The 13028-nt window shown below is 45.8% G+C and overlaps 1 protein-coding gene across 1 annotated transcript; it reads right to left on the reverse strand.

The window, feature by feature from the left end:
- Window positions 1-129: 129 nt before the first annotated feature.
- adgrf3b (adhesion G protein-coupled receptor F3b) lies at window positions 130-10126 on the reverse strand. Its single transcript, XM_086190475.1, has 14 exons — window positions 9955-10126; window positions 9653-9808; window positions 8826-8887; window positions 8655-8713; window positions 7481-7605; window positions 5987-6217; window positions 4967-5209; window positions 4740-4880; window positions 4461-4660; window positions 3387-3572; window positions 1873-3183; window positions 1374-1415; window positions 1146-1175; window positions 130-1057 (listed from the first exon to the last, which is right to left on the reverse strand). The coding sequence occupies exons 1-14, from the start codon at window positions 10124-10126 to the stop codon at window positions 989-991; spliced, it is 3027 nt and encodes a 1008-aa protein (XP_086046601.1). The 3' UTR covers window positions 130-988.
- Between the last annotated feature and the right edge of the window lie 2902 nt (window positions 10127-13028).

Genomic DNA, 13028 nt, shown 5'->3' on the forward strand with positions numbered 1-13028 from the left:
TAAAAGCGCAGATTGCGTCAAACAGAGTAAAATGAAGGTTCACCACAGAGGAAAAGATGAAACCAAGTCAGTGTACTTTCTTACAAAATGTGTGTCATGTTTATGCAGTTACCAGGTACATTCTGGGTGCGCAGCACAGGAACACAACAATGAAGCGCTTGAGGTATCTAGATTACATTTACACAGTAGTTGAGTTCTCATTGCAAGAGCACAGGAATCAAAGCAGCGTCTGCTCTTCAGAGGACAAAAAGGTATTTAAAGCTACGCATGAACTGTAATTACATTCTTATTACATACACAACATTACTGGAGCATGATTTCATAGAATGTGTCTCAGTCAAGGTGCCACTACTGCTCATAGCAGTGGTTTTTAATCCAATCCACACGACCCAACATCCTGTCATTATGACAGCATTTCATAAGGAAAAAATGATCCGAGACAGCGATGTCACAGCTGCGTAGGACCGATGTGGCAGCAGGCGCTACAACCGCACGTGTGAGCTGCAGTTTCCTTTTTTACTCTTCCCAGTGCGAAATGGAGAGATGACCGACTCACATTCACACACCAGCGAATCAAAGGTTCCTGTTCTGCACAAAGATAATTCATGAATCACACAGACCAATAACGGGGGGAAGGTTACAGCAGGGGTGCCTCCCTCCGGGGACAGAGTTGAAATCCAAATAACACAAGCAAACGTCCGTGGGGGCTGTAATTAAACAGCTCCCTTATGGCCGACTGGAAATGCCACTGATCGGACCTGAAACGATGCTACAGGACATATTTAGATGCAGGGAAAACCAAGTTCTCGAACAACTCATCCAGCGACCAGTCGGATGTTTGAATGTAATCTTCTAGTCAACAGAACGCTGCAGGGAAGAATCATTAAAAGTACAAACGTATGGACCACCCAGTTCATCGTCACCACAACGAGCGCCGCGCCTCTTGTAACTCACAGGAACTCTTCCACACTTCCACTGCCCTCTGTCTTCACTTGTCTTTTGTGTAGGTGGTTGATGTGAAGTTCTTCGTGCTGTCACTCTTTCCTTTAGTTTTGGCCTGGCGGAGCGAACGCAGACATGAGAGGTTGAGCATGAGCTTCACTTCACAGCGTAACTCCAGATTTGCGTCTGAATATTAAACCCACCATGATGAGATGAAGCAGCTCCTCCCGAACCTGCTCATAGGAACGCACACAAATTAGCTTCACACTTGTCAGTTCGTGAATGAAATATATAAAAAGGTCAATTACAGTCGGTGCCTGGTTGTTGTTTTTTTTGTAGGTCTGTGGACCTGACAGGAATGAATGCATTGTTGGAGTACTAGTATTATTATTATTATTATTATTATTAAATTCAAGACATGATAAACTCACCTTCTGCTCTGCAAAACATCCTGTCAGCAAAATAAAAACTCCCTGCAAAACAGCAATGGAGCAGGTTTCAATGAATCGACTGTACAAAACTTCTGTAAGAAAACCAGGTCGTTTCTTTCTGACTGAAACTTGCAACGAGCAAACAAGAGGCATCGGGAGCATTTCTTTAACCTTTCACACACAAATACCTGTTGAATAGAGTCAGTATTCCAACTTTTGTTAAGAATGTTCTCTTACAGATTAGAGATTCACAAAATAAAACTAGAATTCATTTGTCGATCAAAGGAGATTTATCTCATATTTCTAGAATATCTTAGGCTCTCCGTGAGTGCTCAGGGGGCTTTGATGGCTCCCTTCTGCCTGCTGTAAACAATCATTTTAATCAAATCCAGGCAGTGAGGAAAAGTTCACGCTGGTAACACTGGAACAGAAATGTCGAGGTACGCAAGAAAGAAGGATTGGTGCATCCCTGCTTTCAACACTCTGGTATGAACATTACCTGGAAAGAATTGAGTATCGTGAAAGCGTAGCTGGTGACAGTGAGCATGGGATGGCCTTTGTCCAGTATGAGCAGGAAGAAGCCGATCACCCACGTTACTCCGAAGACGGGCGTCAGAACCAGAACCACCTTAAGGATGCCCTTGGCCGTCTCCTTGTCATCTGCCTTGCTGCTGTCGGGGACCGAAGTCTTCACCAGAGTAACAATGACCACCAACATGGAAAAGAGATTTGCAAACGTAATGGTTCCCACCGGAAGGAGGAACGCATGTATGGAGCCATGCAGGAGTTTTTCAAAAACAAGCCAACATGTTGCGGTGTCGTGGTAAGGCTTGCTTGTGTATTTGCAGTACACATAGCTGCATCCCACGATCAGGACTGGGCAAAGGTATCCTACGATGCTGGAGAGGAACATGAAGACTCTTTTCCTCAGTGGGCTGAAGACAAAGATGAGCTGGTGGACGAGCATGACGCTCATGACCAGCATCCAGCAGAACATGGCCATGAAAAACAGGTGCTTGCACACGGCCAAGACGAAGCAGCTGGTGTCAGAAAGAATCTCTGGAGAGGTGGAAGCCAGGAAACTGATGTCAGCAAGCAAGAGGAACATGGCGATGTTCACCATGGCTGTGTGACGGAAGTGTGAAAGGTTTGTCTTGACCACAGCCGACCAAACCAGAAACTCAACGGTGAGGAAAATCAGCAGAGAGCAGACGGACAAACCCAGACCCACGTTGGTAATCAAGTCCAGCGTGTCGTCAGACGCGTCATCCCCAGACATGAGGACAGAGAATGACGTCAGGTGGTCACACTTGCACACCGTATGGTTTTCATCAGCCATTTGGACAAGGCATCCTTCATCTGACCACTCTCCTCCTGTGGTGTTCCAGAAGACACAGAAAGGATTCGTGTAGTTCAGCTTTTCCTTGGGAAACTCCAGAGTAATTCCTAACTGGGAATCATTGCAGTCTTCCAGCGTGACTGACAGTAAAAGGCTGCTGTGCTCCATTTCGTGGTAGTTGTTTCTTAATTTATCCATCAGATTTTTCACGCCAACAGTTTTCATGACCCCAGAAGTCTTGTTCAGATTGACATTGATGTCAAACACCGACAAGTTACAGTCGGTCCCTGAGCAGAATTTCAGGTCCACGTTTTGGCTGTTTACTCCCTCTTCGTTGCTCCTGTTGACTTTAATGTTCCGCACCAGACCTTCCAGAGACTGAAGGTAACCTGATGACATCTGCTGGATAACAGAGGTGTTGACATGAGCCCAGGTCTCGTTCAGCACATTACTGGCCGCGCTGATGAGATCCTGAAACAGAGCGAAGAACAAATCAGTGCTGTGGTGCTGGTATGGGAATATTCACCCAGAACTCACCACGACTGACACCTGAATGACTACATTCATTTCATATACCTCAGACTTCCTTGGCAATGGGTGCACTCGAGTCGATAGAGGCTCATCTCTGCATGTTTCAGTGATTGAATATTAATAAGTAACTGACAAGGGCTTACCGGTAAGACATCGCTCGGCAAAACCATATTTTCAGACGCTTCGGACATCGTCTTTAGAACTTGGATTGAGGCAGCAATGTCAGCCGTAGTGTCAAATGAGACTGAAAACAATGTGGAACTGTTCTTAAGGCCCTCAAATATCGCCAAGGCCACCGTCAGGGTGGCGTCTACTCCCTTCAGGAAGTTCTGCAATGGACAAAAAACAATCGTATTTCCACGCAACAGCGTGCCAACGCCAGCAGATACGTTCATGGCATCCAGATAAGGGAATAACATTCCATTTGATCCAAAGAATTTGAAGTTTTCACATCCAACAAAAAGTTGTTTTTTTATTGGCAGAAATAAGAACTGCTTGAGTCACGCATGTGTTCTACAACAGTGGACCCTCAGTGTGGACAAAACCCTGCCTCTCCTCTTCTACGCGTACTTTGATGTTGTTTTCAAATGAGTTCTGATCAGAGCTAAAGCTGCGCACATATTAGCTGAGAACTCATCAGAAAAGTGCTACTGAGTGACACAGAGAAGCCAAACAGACTCCAGCCTCTCAACTGGGATGACATAGCCTGATTTTTCGTGACGCGTTATTTAACAGTTGTGGATTTTGGGCTGTTTCCTAAAGACTGTTTGAAAATTGAAACATAAAAGACGAATGAATCACGTTTCTGCTGATGATGGCATGATATTTCAGAACAAAAAATGTTTGAGTTGTGTGAGGGATGCTAGCAAGCTAGCTCTCGTGAGTTATGCTGAAGCTACAGATCAGAGGGATATTCGTTAACTCTCAGTTATTTCAGCTTTATTTCATGCCATCCATTATGTTTTCATTAATATTTGGACGGATGAGAGCTTAGCCGACAGTAATGCACTAAATTTGTATTCTTTTATTATCTGACAGCAGTTGAGAAACTAGCGACTGCAGCTGGAACCTCACTCTAGCGAGTTACAGACATTTTAAAACATTCTCAATTTTATGGTCACATCAACGCAGGATCTTGATGATTTCCAAGTGGGCAGCTCAAACAAATCAGAAAGGTTAATTGAATTTAGTGTTCGGAAGTGTAAAGCCGCACTTACGTCAGACGTAGTTAGGATTCCCATCAGCTGCTGGTTGACGCAGTAGGAGAAGACGGACATCCAGGTGGTGCCGTCACAGGTGCGGGCCTTGTAGCCACGCGTGCCCTCGGGGCACGTCTGAATAACAACTGTGCTTCCAGCCGGGGCTTTGGGCCACAAGTCGCCTTCTAGGGTTTCCTCGGCGCAAAATGGGTCACCGGCTTGGAGAAAAAGAACAAGTTGATGGCAGAAAAGACATGGAGGAAAATCAAGCGCGCTACACTCAAAGAAAACAGGTACCATAAATTACTGGGATGTCCAGATGAGCGCTTTTCTCTTGATGCTTGGTGTTTTTAAAGGTGACCGTGACATATTGTGCTTCTGGGGTTTTCTGGCAACTGATAGAAGCTTTGAATTTGTAGAGCAGGTAATTCTCAGACGCTGAAAAGAAAGACGCATATACGTTCCAGGAACAAGTTTGTGGTCGGACATTTTCCAGTGGTGTGTGGTGTTGGGGTTGCTCTTACACGTGTTAACTAGATTCTCCATCACTTCACTCCTGTAACTCCACCAGACCACAAAACTCTCACTGGTGTTTTGGATGGTGGCAGTGACGTCTACTGTAATGCTTCCAGTCATCGGCATGTCTGAGCAGTCCACAGTAAGAGGCTGGACCGTCATGGAGATCTCATCAGGCAGGAGTGCCACTTTCAACTGGGCTCTGGCTGTATGTGTGACCGACCCGATGGTGAAGCTGCATTCATACGTGCCTGCAGGAAACACGTGGACGACCCACAGATGATGAAACACAAGAGGGTGAGGAGCGTTTAGGCTCAGACCAGCTGTTAATATTGAAGAGCTTCATGTTTAAAGGATGTTTTAATGAAGTCTTCAGAGGTTCAGCATTGATGTAGAAACCCAGAAGGACCTGGAACCAGAGTGGACGGGTCTACGATTTGAAGGCTGTAACAGATGCAAGTGCTGAACCAAGAAAGTCAGAACTGAAGCCTTAATAACCGACGCAGTTTTTTGTTTTGTCACGATCATCCATAGTTCCTCCTTTCGAGTCTCCTCTGAATCGGACTTTGAGTCTAAGACGAGTTTGAAAAGCAAATATTTCAAGTTTTGCAATGTTGTTATGTGCAGAAACGTTGACTCTGGTTGAGGGAAATCACGGGGGGGGGGGGGGGGGGGAACATCAGAGTTGGACTACAAAAATACTTCGTCCCCACAGCACTCGATTCACAGATTATATTTTCGTTTACAAGTTTTGAACTTGACACACACGAACCAAGAAAGTTGGGACAAATAAAACGAGTTTTCCTATCTTGCTAAAAGAAACAGCATAATTCAAAGTTATTTGATCTTTAAAGTCCACAACCCAACACGACTTCTGCTGTTATCATCTTTGCTCTCTGAGATGAGACCCCTGACCTCTACCGACCAAGATCCTACACTCAGTTAAACAGACCTGGGATCAGCTGAAATAGAACCAGACTTTGACTTGAATGATTGCAGACTTGTCAACATGAAACCTCTGTACTTACCTGCAAAAACCCCCGTCACCTGCTGCATTGTGACGACAGTGCAGGACTTGTAATCCTGCGTAGCGCAACTGTGGTTCAGTTGCACGATGGTGCCGCTGCCGAGTCCTACGCGCTCGTCGTTCTTGATGATGCTCCAGCCAGCGTCATCGGTCGCCTCCTCGAAGGTGCATGTTAGTGTCGGGACAGACAGGTAGCACACTTCAGACTGTGGCGCCTGGATGGCGACCAGTCCTGTGTGGACAGAACACAACAGTGACTGATGCTGCGTCCGAACTGCCAAGTGGCAACCTACGTCCTACTGCTACGTCCTTCCACTGCAGCCTCCTTCTACAGCCTAAACACGGCGGCATCATTCACACCCCCTCGAAATTGGTGGTGAAGCGCGACCTCTGCTGGCAGAGCACCGACACCGCAAATAGGTAAACTGCACCAACGAAAGTCCCCACCTGCTGGCCTGACTGTCGTACTGCACTCCACTCTGAACGCACCTTTCACTCATTCTCTAGTAGTAAGAACATGAACACACCTTTAGTCATCAATGACTATAAATGTTGGTGTTGCATAAGAATGGGAGACTGTCGGTGGCGCAAACTTGGCTTGCGCCTCCACAAGTTTTTAGGGGACGAAGAAGAAGTCCGCGGTGCATTGTGGGCCATAGGTAGTTCCGTAGGATGCACCTGAACCGATCTACAATGTGGGCGTGTTTAGGCTGGAATTTAGGTTGCGAAGTAGGTCGCTACTCGCGCCAGTTGTGGTTTCAGACAGCCTACGACCTACTTTGCAATTCGGACGCAGCACGACGAGTCATTGTGGAGGCACAGGCACAGCCCACAGTAACACATGTCAATCCTACGTCTGCCAGCAGAGGGCGCTCAAAGTGTAAAGACTGCAGAGTCAATGACAGGAGAATGAAAGGAGGGATTTATGATAAGCAAAAGGCATTCTGGGGGATAGTATTACATTTCTCTAAAGTTGGTTCATAAGTTTATCAAACAGTTGTGTAATTTATTTGACATGAAGCAAAATAAAATCGTATTTATTGTTTCTATTGGCAGGCACCTGTCGAGTCAATGACGTGTGATCAACAAAACAGGTTTACAGCATACGTGTTCCTTCTTGGTAGCATAGCCAAGCTTTCATTATTTAAAAAAAACAAATCGTATTACTTAAGTTCATAGAGTTTCAAAACGGAGACGATGGTCTCTGAAAGAGCCGAGTGTCAAACAAAGACCATGAGGCTGCTTTGCCAGTGGGGGTTGGCCAGCGCCAGCTGGGATGTGCCAGGAAGGAAAATTCTTTATTGAATACAGAAATGACAGAAATGCTCAAAGTGGAGTTCGTCTCATTGTACAGCAAATAGTTCCCCTGGAAAGCCTGCTGCTTCACATACAAAAGGCCAACTGTCACTTGTCAGGTAAGACACATGACAAAGTGTTGCTTTGAGCTGTGACTGGAGAATTAGTGCTGGTGATCCCAGCAGACGTTGTCACTGACCGTCAGTGCTGACCAGAACGACAGCATCCAGACTGGCCTCCAGGGATGTCATGACACTCTGAAGTCTGACAGTGTCAAATTTGACGCTGAAATTTGCCTCAAAGTCAGCAACGCTGTCGCCGAGCCTGAGGAACGGGACATCAGCGTCAAATAAACAGTCGAGATCACAACGTTTGTGGTGTCAGGTAATAACAGGGATGTGAGATTTTTCAGACTGTTGACCGCTGGGGACCAGGTTAATCCAGACTCTAGATTGAGACTGTGGCTGGGAGAGCCAATGGTTGTCTGTCTCTATGTGCTGGGATAGGCTCCACCCCCCTACAACCCTTAACAGGATAAGAGGTAGAACATGGATGGATGGAAGGATGTTGATCGCTGTCACAGTTTTTTGTTTTTTATGCTGTGAAACCTTTCTGTAAAATTGAGCCGGTGGCTGTGACCAATATAGCTTTTTTTTCAGTTGATCAAATCATCACTACATCAAGTGTCTAGAGGTTTGTGTGTGTGTGTGTGTGTGTGTGTGTGTGTGTGTGTGTGTGGACCAGGGGAAAAAAAAACACTTATCTGAAGTTTATCACATAATTGGTTTTGAAAACATGCCATATTCCATAAATTTGCACTAAAAATAATCTGTTAGCATCTTCCTTGCTTTATCACATCACAGCTCTCTCTCTCCCTTGCTAGTGTGAGATGGGTCAAGGGTTAATACTGACACAAACATGCAGACACTCAGGCAAGTAGAGACACACACAATCAGACACAGACACACACACACACACACACACAAACACAGACAAGTAGAGACACATACACAATCAGACACACACAAACACACACACACACAGACAGACAAGTACAGACACATACACAATCAGACACAGACACATGCACGCACACACACACACACACTCTCTAACCCTACGTGTTTTGTACTGGGAGACATTTGACACCTTTCCTCCCGTGACAGTCTCAGATTACAAGAGTCCACTGGAGATGCCTGCAGTTTTACACAGAGGCCTTGAACTCTGGGTTCATTTTGCTTTTGGCAATTTGAAAATAATCAATTTGAATGAAAAAAATGCCTGCAGTAAACTTCCTGGGCTTCATAGTTCCGTCTCACTGGCTGTTCTTCCAAAGAATAAAACAAAAATCAACAAATAAAGGATTACGATACCTCAGATCTGTAATGGACAGGTTCCCAAAGCCGTTCAGGTCACGGAGGGCAGTTTCAATCTTGAAAAAGAGAAAATATTAAATAATGAACGTTCAGTTTAGAGCCTCAGTCATCGACACCTGCAGGTTTATGCTGGATTAGATTGTGTTTTGAGATGAAAGTCAGATGTACCTGTTTAGTTTTGTCATCATCCCAAGTGCCTGCAGCGAGTGTCACCATCCCACTGATGTCAACTGAGTTGGAAAAATACTGTTAACACACTGAAGTGATGTCAGCCTCCGCTCCACACAGGCAGTGACTGGATGCTGATAGGACTTGATGTTTGTGTGCAACATGTACACATCCATCAGTGCAGTCCAAGAAGAGGATCGATGGGAAAGGGCGATGTGTTTTAGGGTTGTTTTTGTGTAGTTTCATTGTCATTTTTTGAAATTTAGATTCACTATGAGGTCATGCAGGTAAAAAAAGTCATTCTTAATCGATTAAATACGTGCAGGGATGAGTAATCGATAAATAAATGTACACTTTTGGTGCTGTAAACCTGCTGTTTGAGCCGGCAGTCAGAGTCATGACAAACCAAGTCTGGAGCTGCTTTGAGCTGTTCATCCAGACCTGACGGCCTGCACACACACAGTCTACAGGGTTTCCATCAACCACATGGGCGGTGCAGCGGTTAGCACCGTCGCCTCACACCAAGAAAGCTGCGGGTTTGAGTATGGATCAACCATTGGCTCTCCCAGCCACGCCTACGGTCAATTTAGAGTCTGGATTAACTTCGTCTCCTCTTGATGTCTTTGGACTGTGGAGGAAGCTGGAGTACCAGAGAGAACCCAGCAGGAACAGGGAGAACATGGAGACTCCACACAGAAAGACCCCGTGCTCCAGCCGGGGCTCCACCCACAACCTTCTTGCTGTGAGGTCACAGTGCTGACATAAAAATTGAGATTTCTTTTAAATGTCACAAAAGTAAAAAAAAAAACAGTCTTGCAGTGTCCTACCTTGGACTTTGGGAATGCAGAGAGGGTTCATGTCCAACACGTTATGTGTGCACGTCATTTCGCTGCAGCAGGTGAGCGTGCTGTAACACACCTCGTTGCTCCACGTGTAACCGGCAGAACAGGTGCAAGAGAGTTCATCCGACACCATCGTGCACTCTACAGACACAAACACCACTACTGCTCAGGAATGTTGTTGTTTTTATAGCTGAAATCCTGGTTGTTTCACCCACTGGTAGCCTGCTGAGATGGCACCCACACATTTAAGCGATCCACCCCGGAGGAGTAGAGCGCATCAGAAATACCTGCAATCACTTCTTTGTGTGTGAAGGTCACCATGTGGGAAACCCCCAGAGAGTTGGTCACTTGGATGCTGGGCGTACTCAGAACTGAGAGGATGGACTCGGAATCCAGCGTGACGTTACTTTCCACCATCAGCTCAGCGACGTAGACGTCCTCTACAACCGCTGGACACATTTTTGGTTGTTAGCAAATGTGGTGATCAGTTTCCTTCCATCATACGCAGGGTTAGGGACACACAAATGATCACTTGTTGCTCTATGCCTTGGAAACACTGTCCAGGCTGGTAAATCACCGTGTGTCGCTGTACAGCGTTTGATGACCAGCACTTTAAAATTTTATGAGCCGCTACGAGGACAAAAACGTATTTGTGATTGACAGGTGCATGTAGATGCATGCATGGAGCTACATTTCGACAAAAAATGATGTTGGGATGAACGGTTTTATTTTAGGACGACTGTCACGCGAATGAATCTCAAAGAACTACAAATCTTTACTTCTTCAGAATATCCAGGGGCAAACATCGGAATTGGATTGTGAAAAAAAAAAAATCCGGATAGGTGGAACATAAAGCGAACCACATCGCGGGACGCGTATGAGTGAAAGCCTCACTCCTAACAGAGGTGATGAGAGTCTGGGCGTTCTGTTGGAGGATAAACGGATGCGCTGTGGCGGGAGCACAGGCAGGTCCAGGGGTCCAGCATGAACGCAGCTGAGTGACTCACCTTCTGCTGCTTTCACCTGCAGGTGTGAGAACAGGACAGAGTTCCCATCGTCATCGTTGGTGCATTTCACTGCTGTGTGTTCATAAAGCCACACACACGTTGGTAATATTATATAATAATATTCCTGCTGCCTGAGTGTGTAATGGGACTCTACCTGAACGCACGCGTACACAGATCCAATCAGAAACAGCAGCATGGTGGAACCCATTTTACTCCTGAAGGATGAAATACAGCAGCACATTGAGTCAGGAGGAGAGAAAACGCACCCACAAGTGTTTGTTAAATTCACTTACACTCGTCAGCAAACACAGATTTTTTCTGCTTCTTCTTTTTTTCCGACAGCAGTTCAATTTACATCACTTTGCATTTGGAAAACCACAGCAGGGGGGGTGGTTGTTTGGACTGCTTCTTGTAACAGTGCGGCGTTCCCTCCTGCCCACAGCCGTGGTTCAGACACACGGAGAGGGTGAGAGCTTGTTGGAACAGGACAGGGCTGTGGTTTGGTCGTACAGGAAATGACCAGCTACTCTGGCTCCGTTGTCCTGACGCACTGCAAACATGACCAGAATTAACACGAACAAAAACAGCTTAAAAAATAAATTCATATAATAATAATAATGTCAGTGATAGCGTTCAGTAACGCTGAGTAGAGACTTTATTGCGATTGTGTCAACTGATCCTGCAACTGGAAGAAAGAATGTGAACCAGTGAAATATTTACAGGTGGATTATTCCGTCAGATTAGATGAGGTAGATTATGTCCATCAGTGGGAGGCAAGCTGCTCTTTGGTGGGGACGAACAGTGTTGGGCACATTACTTTGAAATAGTAATTAGTTATAGTTACTTGTTACTTCTCCCAAAAAGTAACTGAGTTAGTAACTGAGTTACTCCACTACGAAAGTAACTAGTTACCAGGGAAAGTAACTTTTGCGTTACTCTTTTTTCTTTTAAGTTTAAAATGTCAAAGAATTTGGAGGGTTTTTTTTTTGGGGGGGGGGTGCCTATGAGGGCTCTGACGGAGTCTGAATCACCTGCTGACAACGGCAGCCTGTTTTCAACATAAAGGCCTATCAGTTCGTTAAGTTCTGTCTGTGTCACAAGTTTTTGTGGAGCGGGGCAGAAAAATCCTGCTGTGGCTGCTGGGACGCGTGGCTCCTGTCCTTCTCTGTTAGCGGAGCTCACCTGAACAGCACCTGCTTGCTATCACCACTAGGGGTGTCAATGCAGTTTCTGGCCACTAGTTTAGTAGACGAAGAGTAGGGCCGTCGAGAGGCGCTTCATTAAATTGGAGTTGCTGACATTGGACGTTGACAGCCTCTTCACTCTCGCTCTGGGACGACATAACGCCCCCTCAATATGTACGTTTTGACCTTTGACCGCCACGAAGTTAAAGTAGTGCCTCTATTTCCATCTAGAAAACGATGTCTTTCCCCCAGACTCGCCGTCGCTGATAGTTTGCGTGAGTGCTGCTCTGTGCTGTGTTCCTGAGTAAACACCCGCCCACCTGATGTCTCTGGTTGGCTCAACGTGAAATCTTTACTCTATCTTAGCCAATCAGCATTAGGCGCTTATCTCGTCCCGCCCCTCCCCCGCACCAAAGGAGTAAAGCAAAAAAACACGCATTTGCGGCTCCTGTGTCTGTGTGAGCCGAGCCGGATGGCAGCTTCAGTGAGTCGCCTCAGTAACGCGGAGTAACGACGTGTTGGTAACGGTAACGGCGTTGTAACGATAGACAAAGTAATTAGTTAGAGTACCCGTTACTGGAAAAAAGTAATGCCGTTAGTAATGCCGTTTATTTTAACGCCGTTATTCCCATCATTGGGGACGAAGCCACGAGAAAGAGGAAACCACGCAACTCTTTATTCTCGGTAGTTTCAGACGTACATGACGAAGTTGTGTCGGGTTTACTTTGATGTATCGTAAGACAGAAGATAAGAAGTCCTTTTCAGATTCACTCAAAAAAGACTGCAGATGCACAGCTTGTGCACATCCCATCACCATCGACCATCAGGGGCGCCAGAGAGCTGAGACGTCTGAAGAGATCTGCGAGAAAGATCTGATCACTTTTGATTCCTTGTGTGAAAACACGTCTTTTTCTGTCACGATGAAAGGAAATTGGCAGGAGTTTTTCTGAGAAGCCAAGTGATCAAAAGTCCTTGTCAAGCTGTTGGAATTGTTACCGGTTAAACCACCAACAATTGCTCACTGCCTAGAAACCAGATCAAATCAAAAGCCAAACACATTTACTTCCTGAGATGATGTGACAGAGGTAAAGGATCTGTTTTTCCTGTTCAGCAGGTCATTGATGGAGGTCTGCCATCATCCGCTCTCTGCCCCATCCTCTTAACAAGGAG

This window comes from Aulostomus chinensis, chromosome 20 (genome assembly GCF_037954235.1).
Source record: "Aulostomus chinensis isolate RoL2024-O1b breed Wild chromosome 20, RoL_Achi_v1.0, whole genome shotgun sequence".
Taxonomy (NCBI): domain Eukaryota; kingdom Metazoa; phylum Chordata; class Actinopteri; order Syngnathiformes; family Aulostomidae; genus Aulostomus; species Aulostomus chinensis.

What these genes read in the sequence shown, in the direction of transcription:
- adgrf3b (XM_086190475.1), bottom strand. Translation starts at nt 10,126, where the DNA reads ATGTGTCCAGCGGTTGTAGAGGACGTCTACGTCGCTGAGCTGATGGTG. An exon ending in GGAGAATCTAGTTAACACGT is followed by an intron (nt 4,881 to 4,966) that starts GTAAGAGCAACC and finishes CTTTCTTTTCAG; the next exon opens with CGTCTGAGAATTACCTGCTC. An exon ending in CGATACTCAATTCTTTCCAG is followed by an intron (nt 1,416 to 1,872) that starts GTAATGTTCATA and finishes GCTGTTTTGCAG; the next exon opens with GGAGTTTTTATTTTGCTGAC.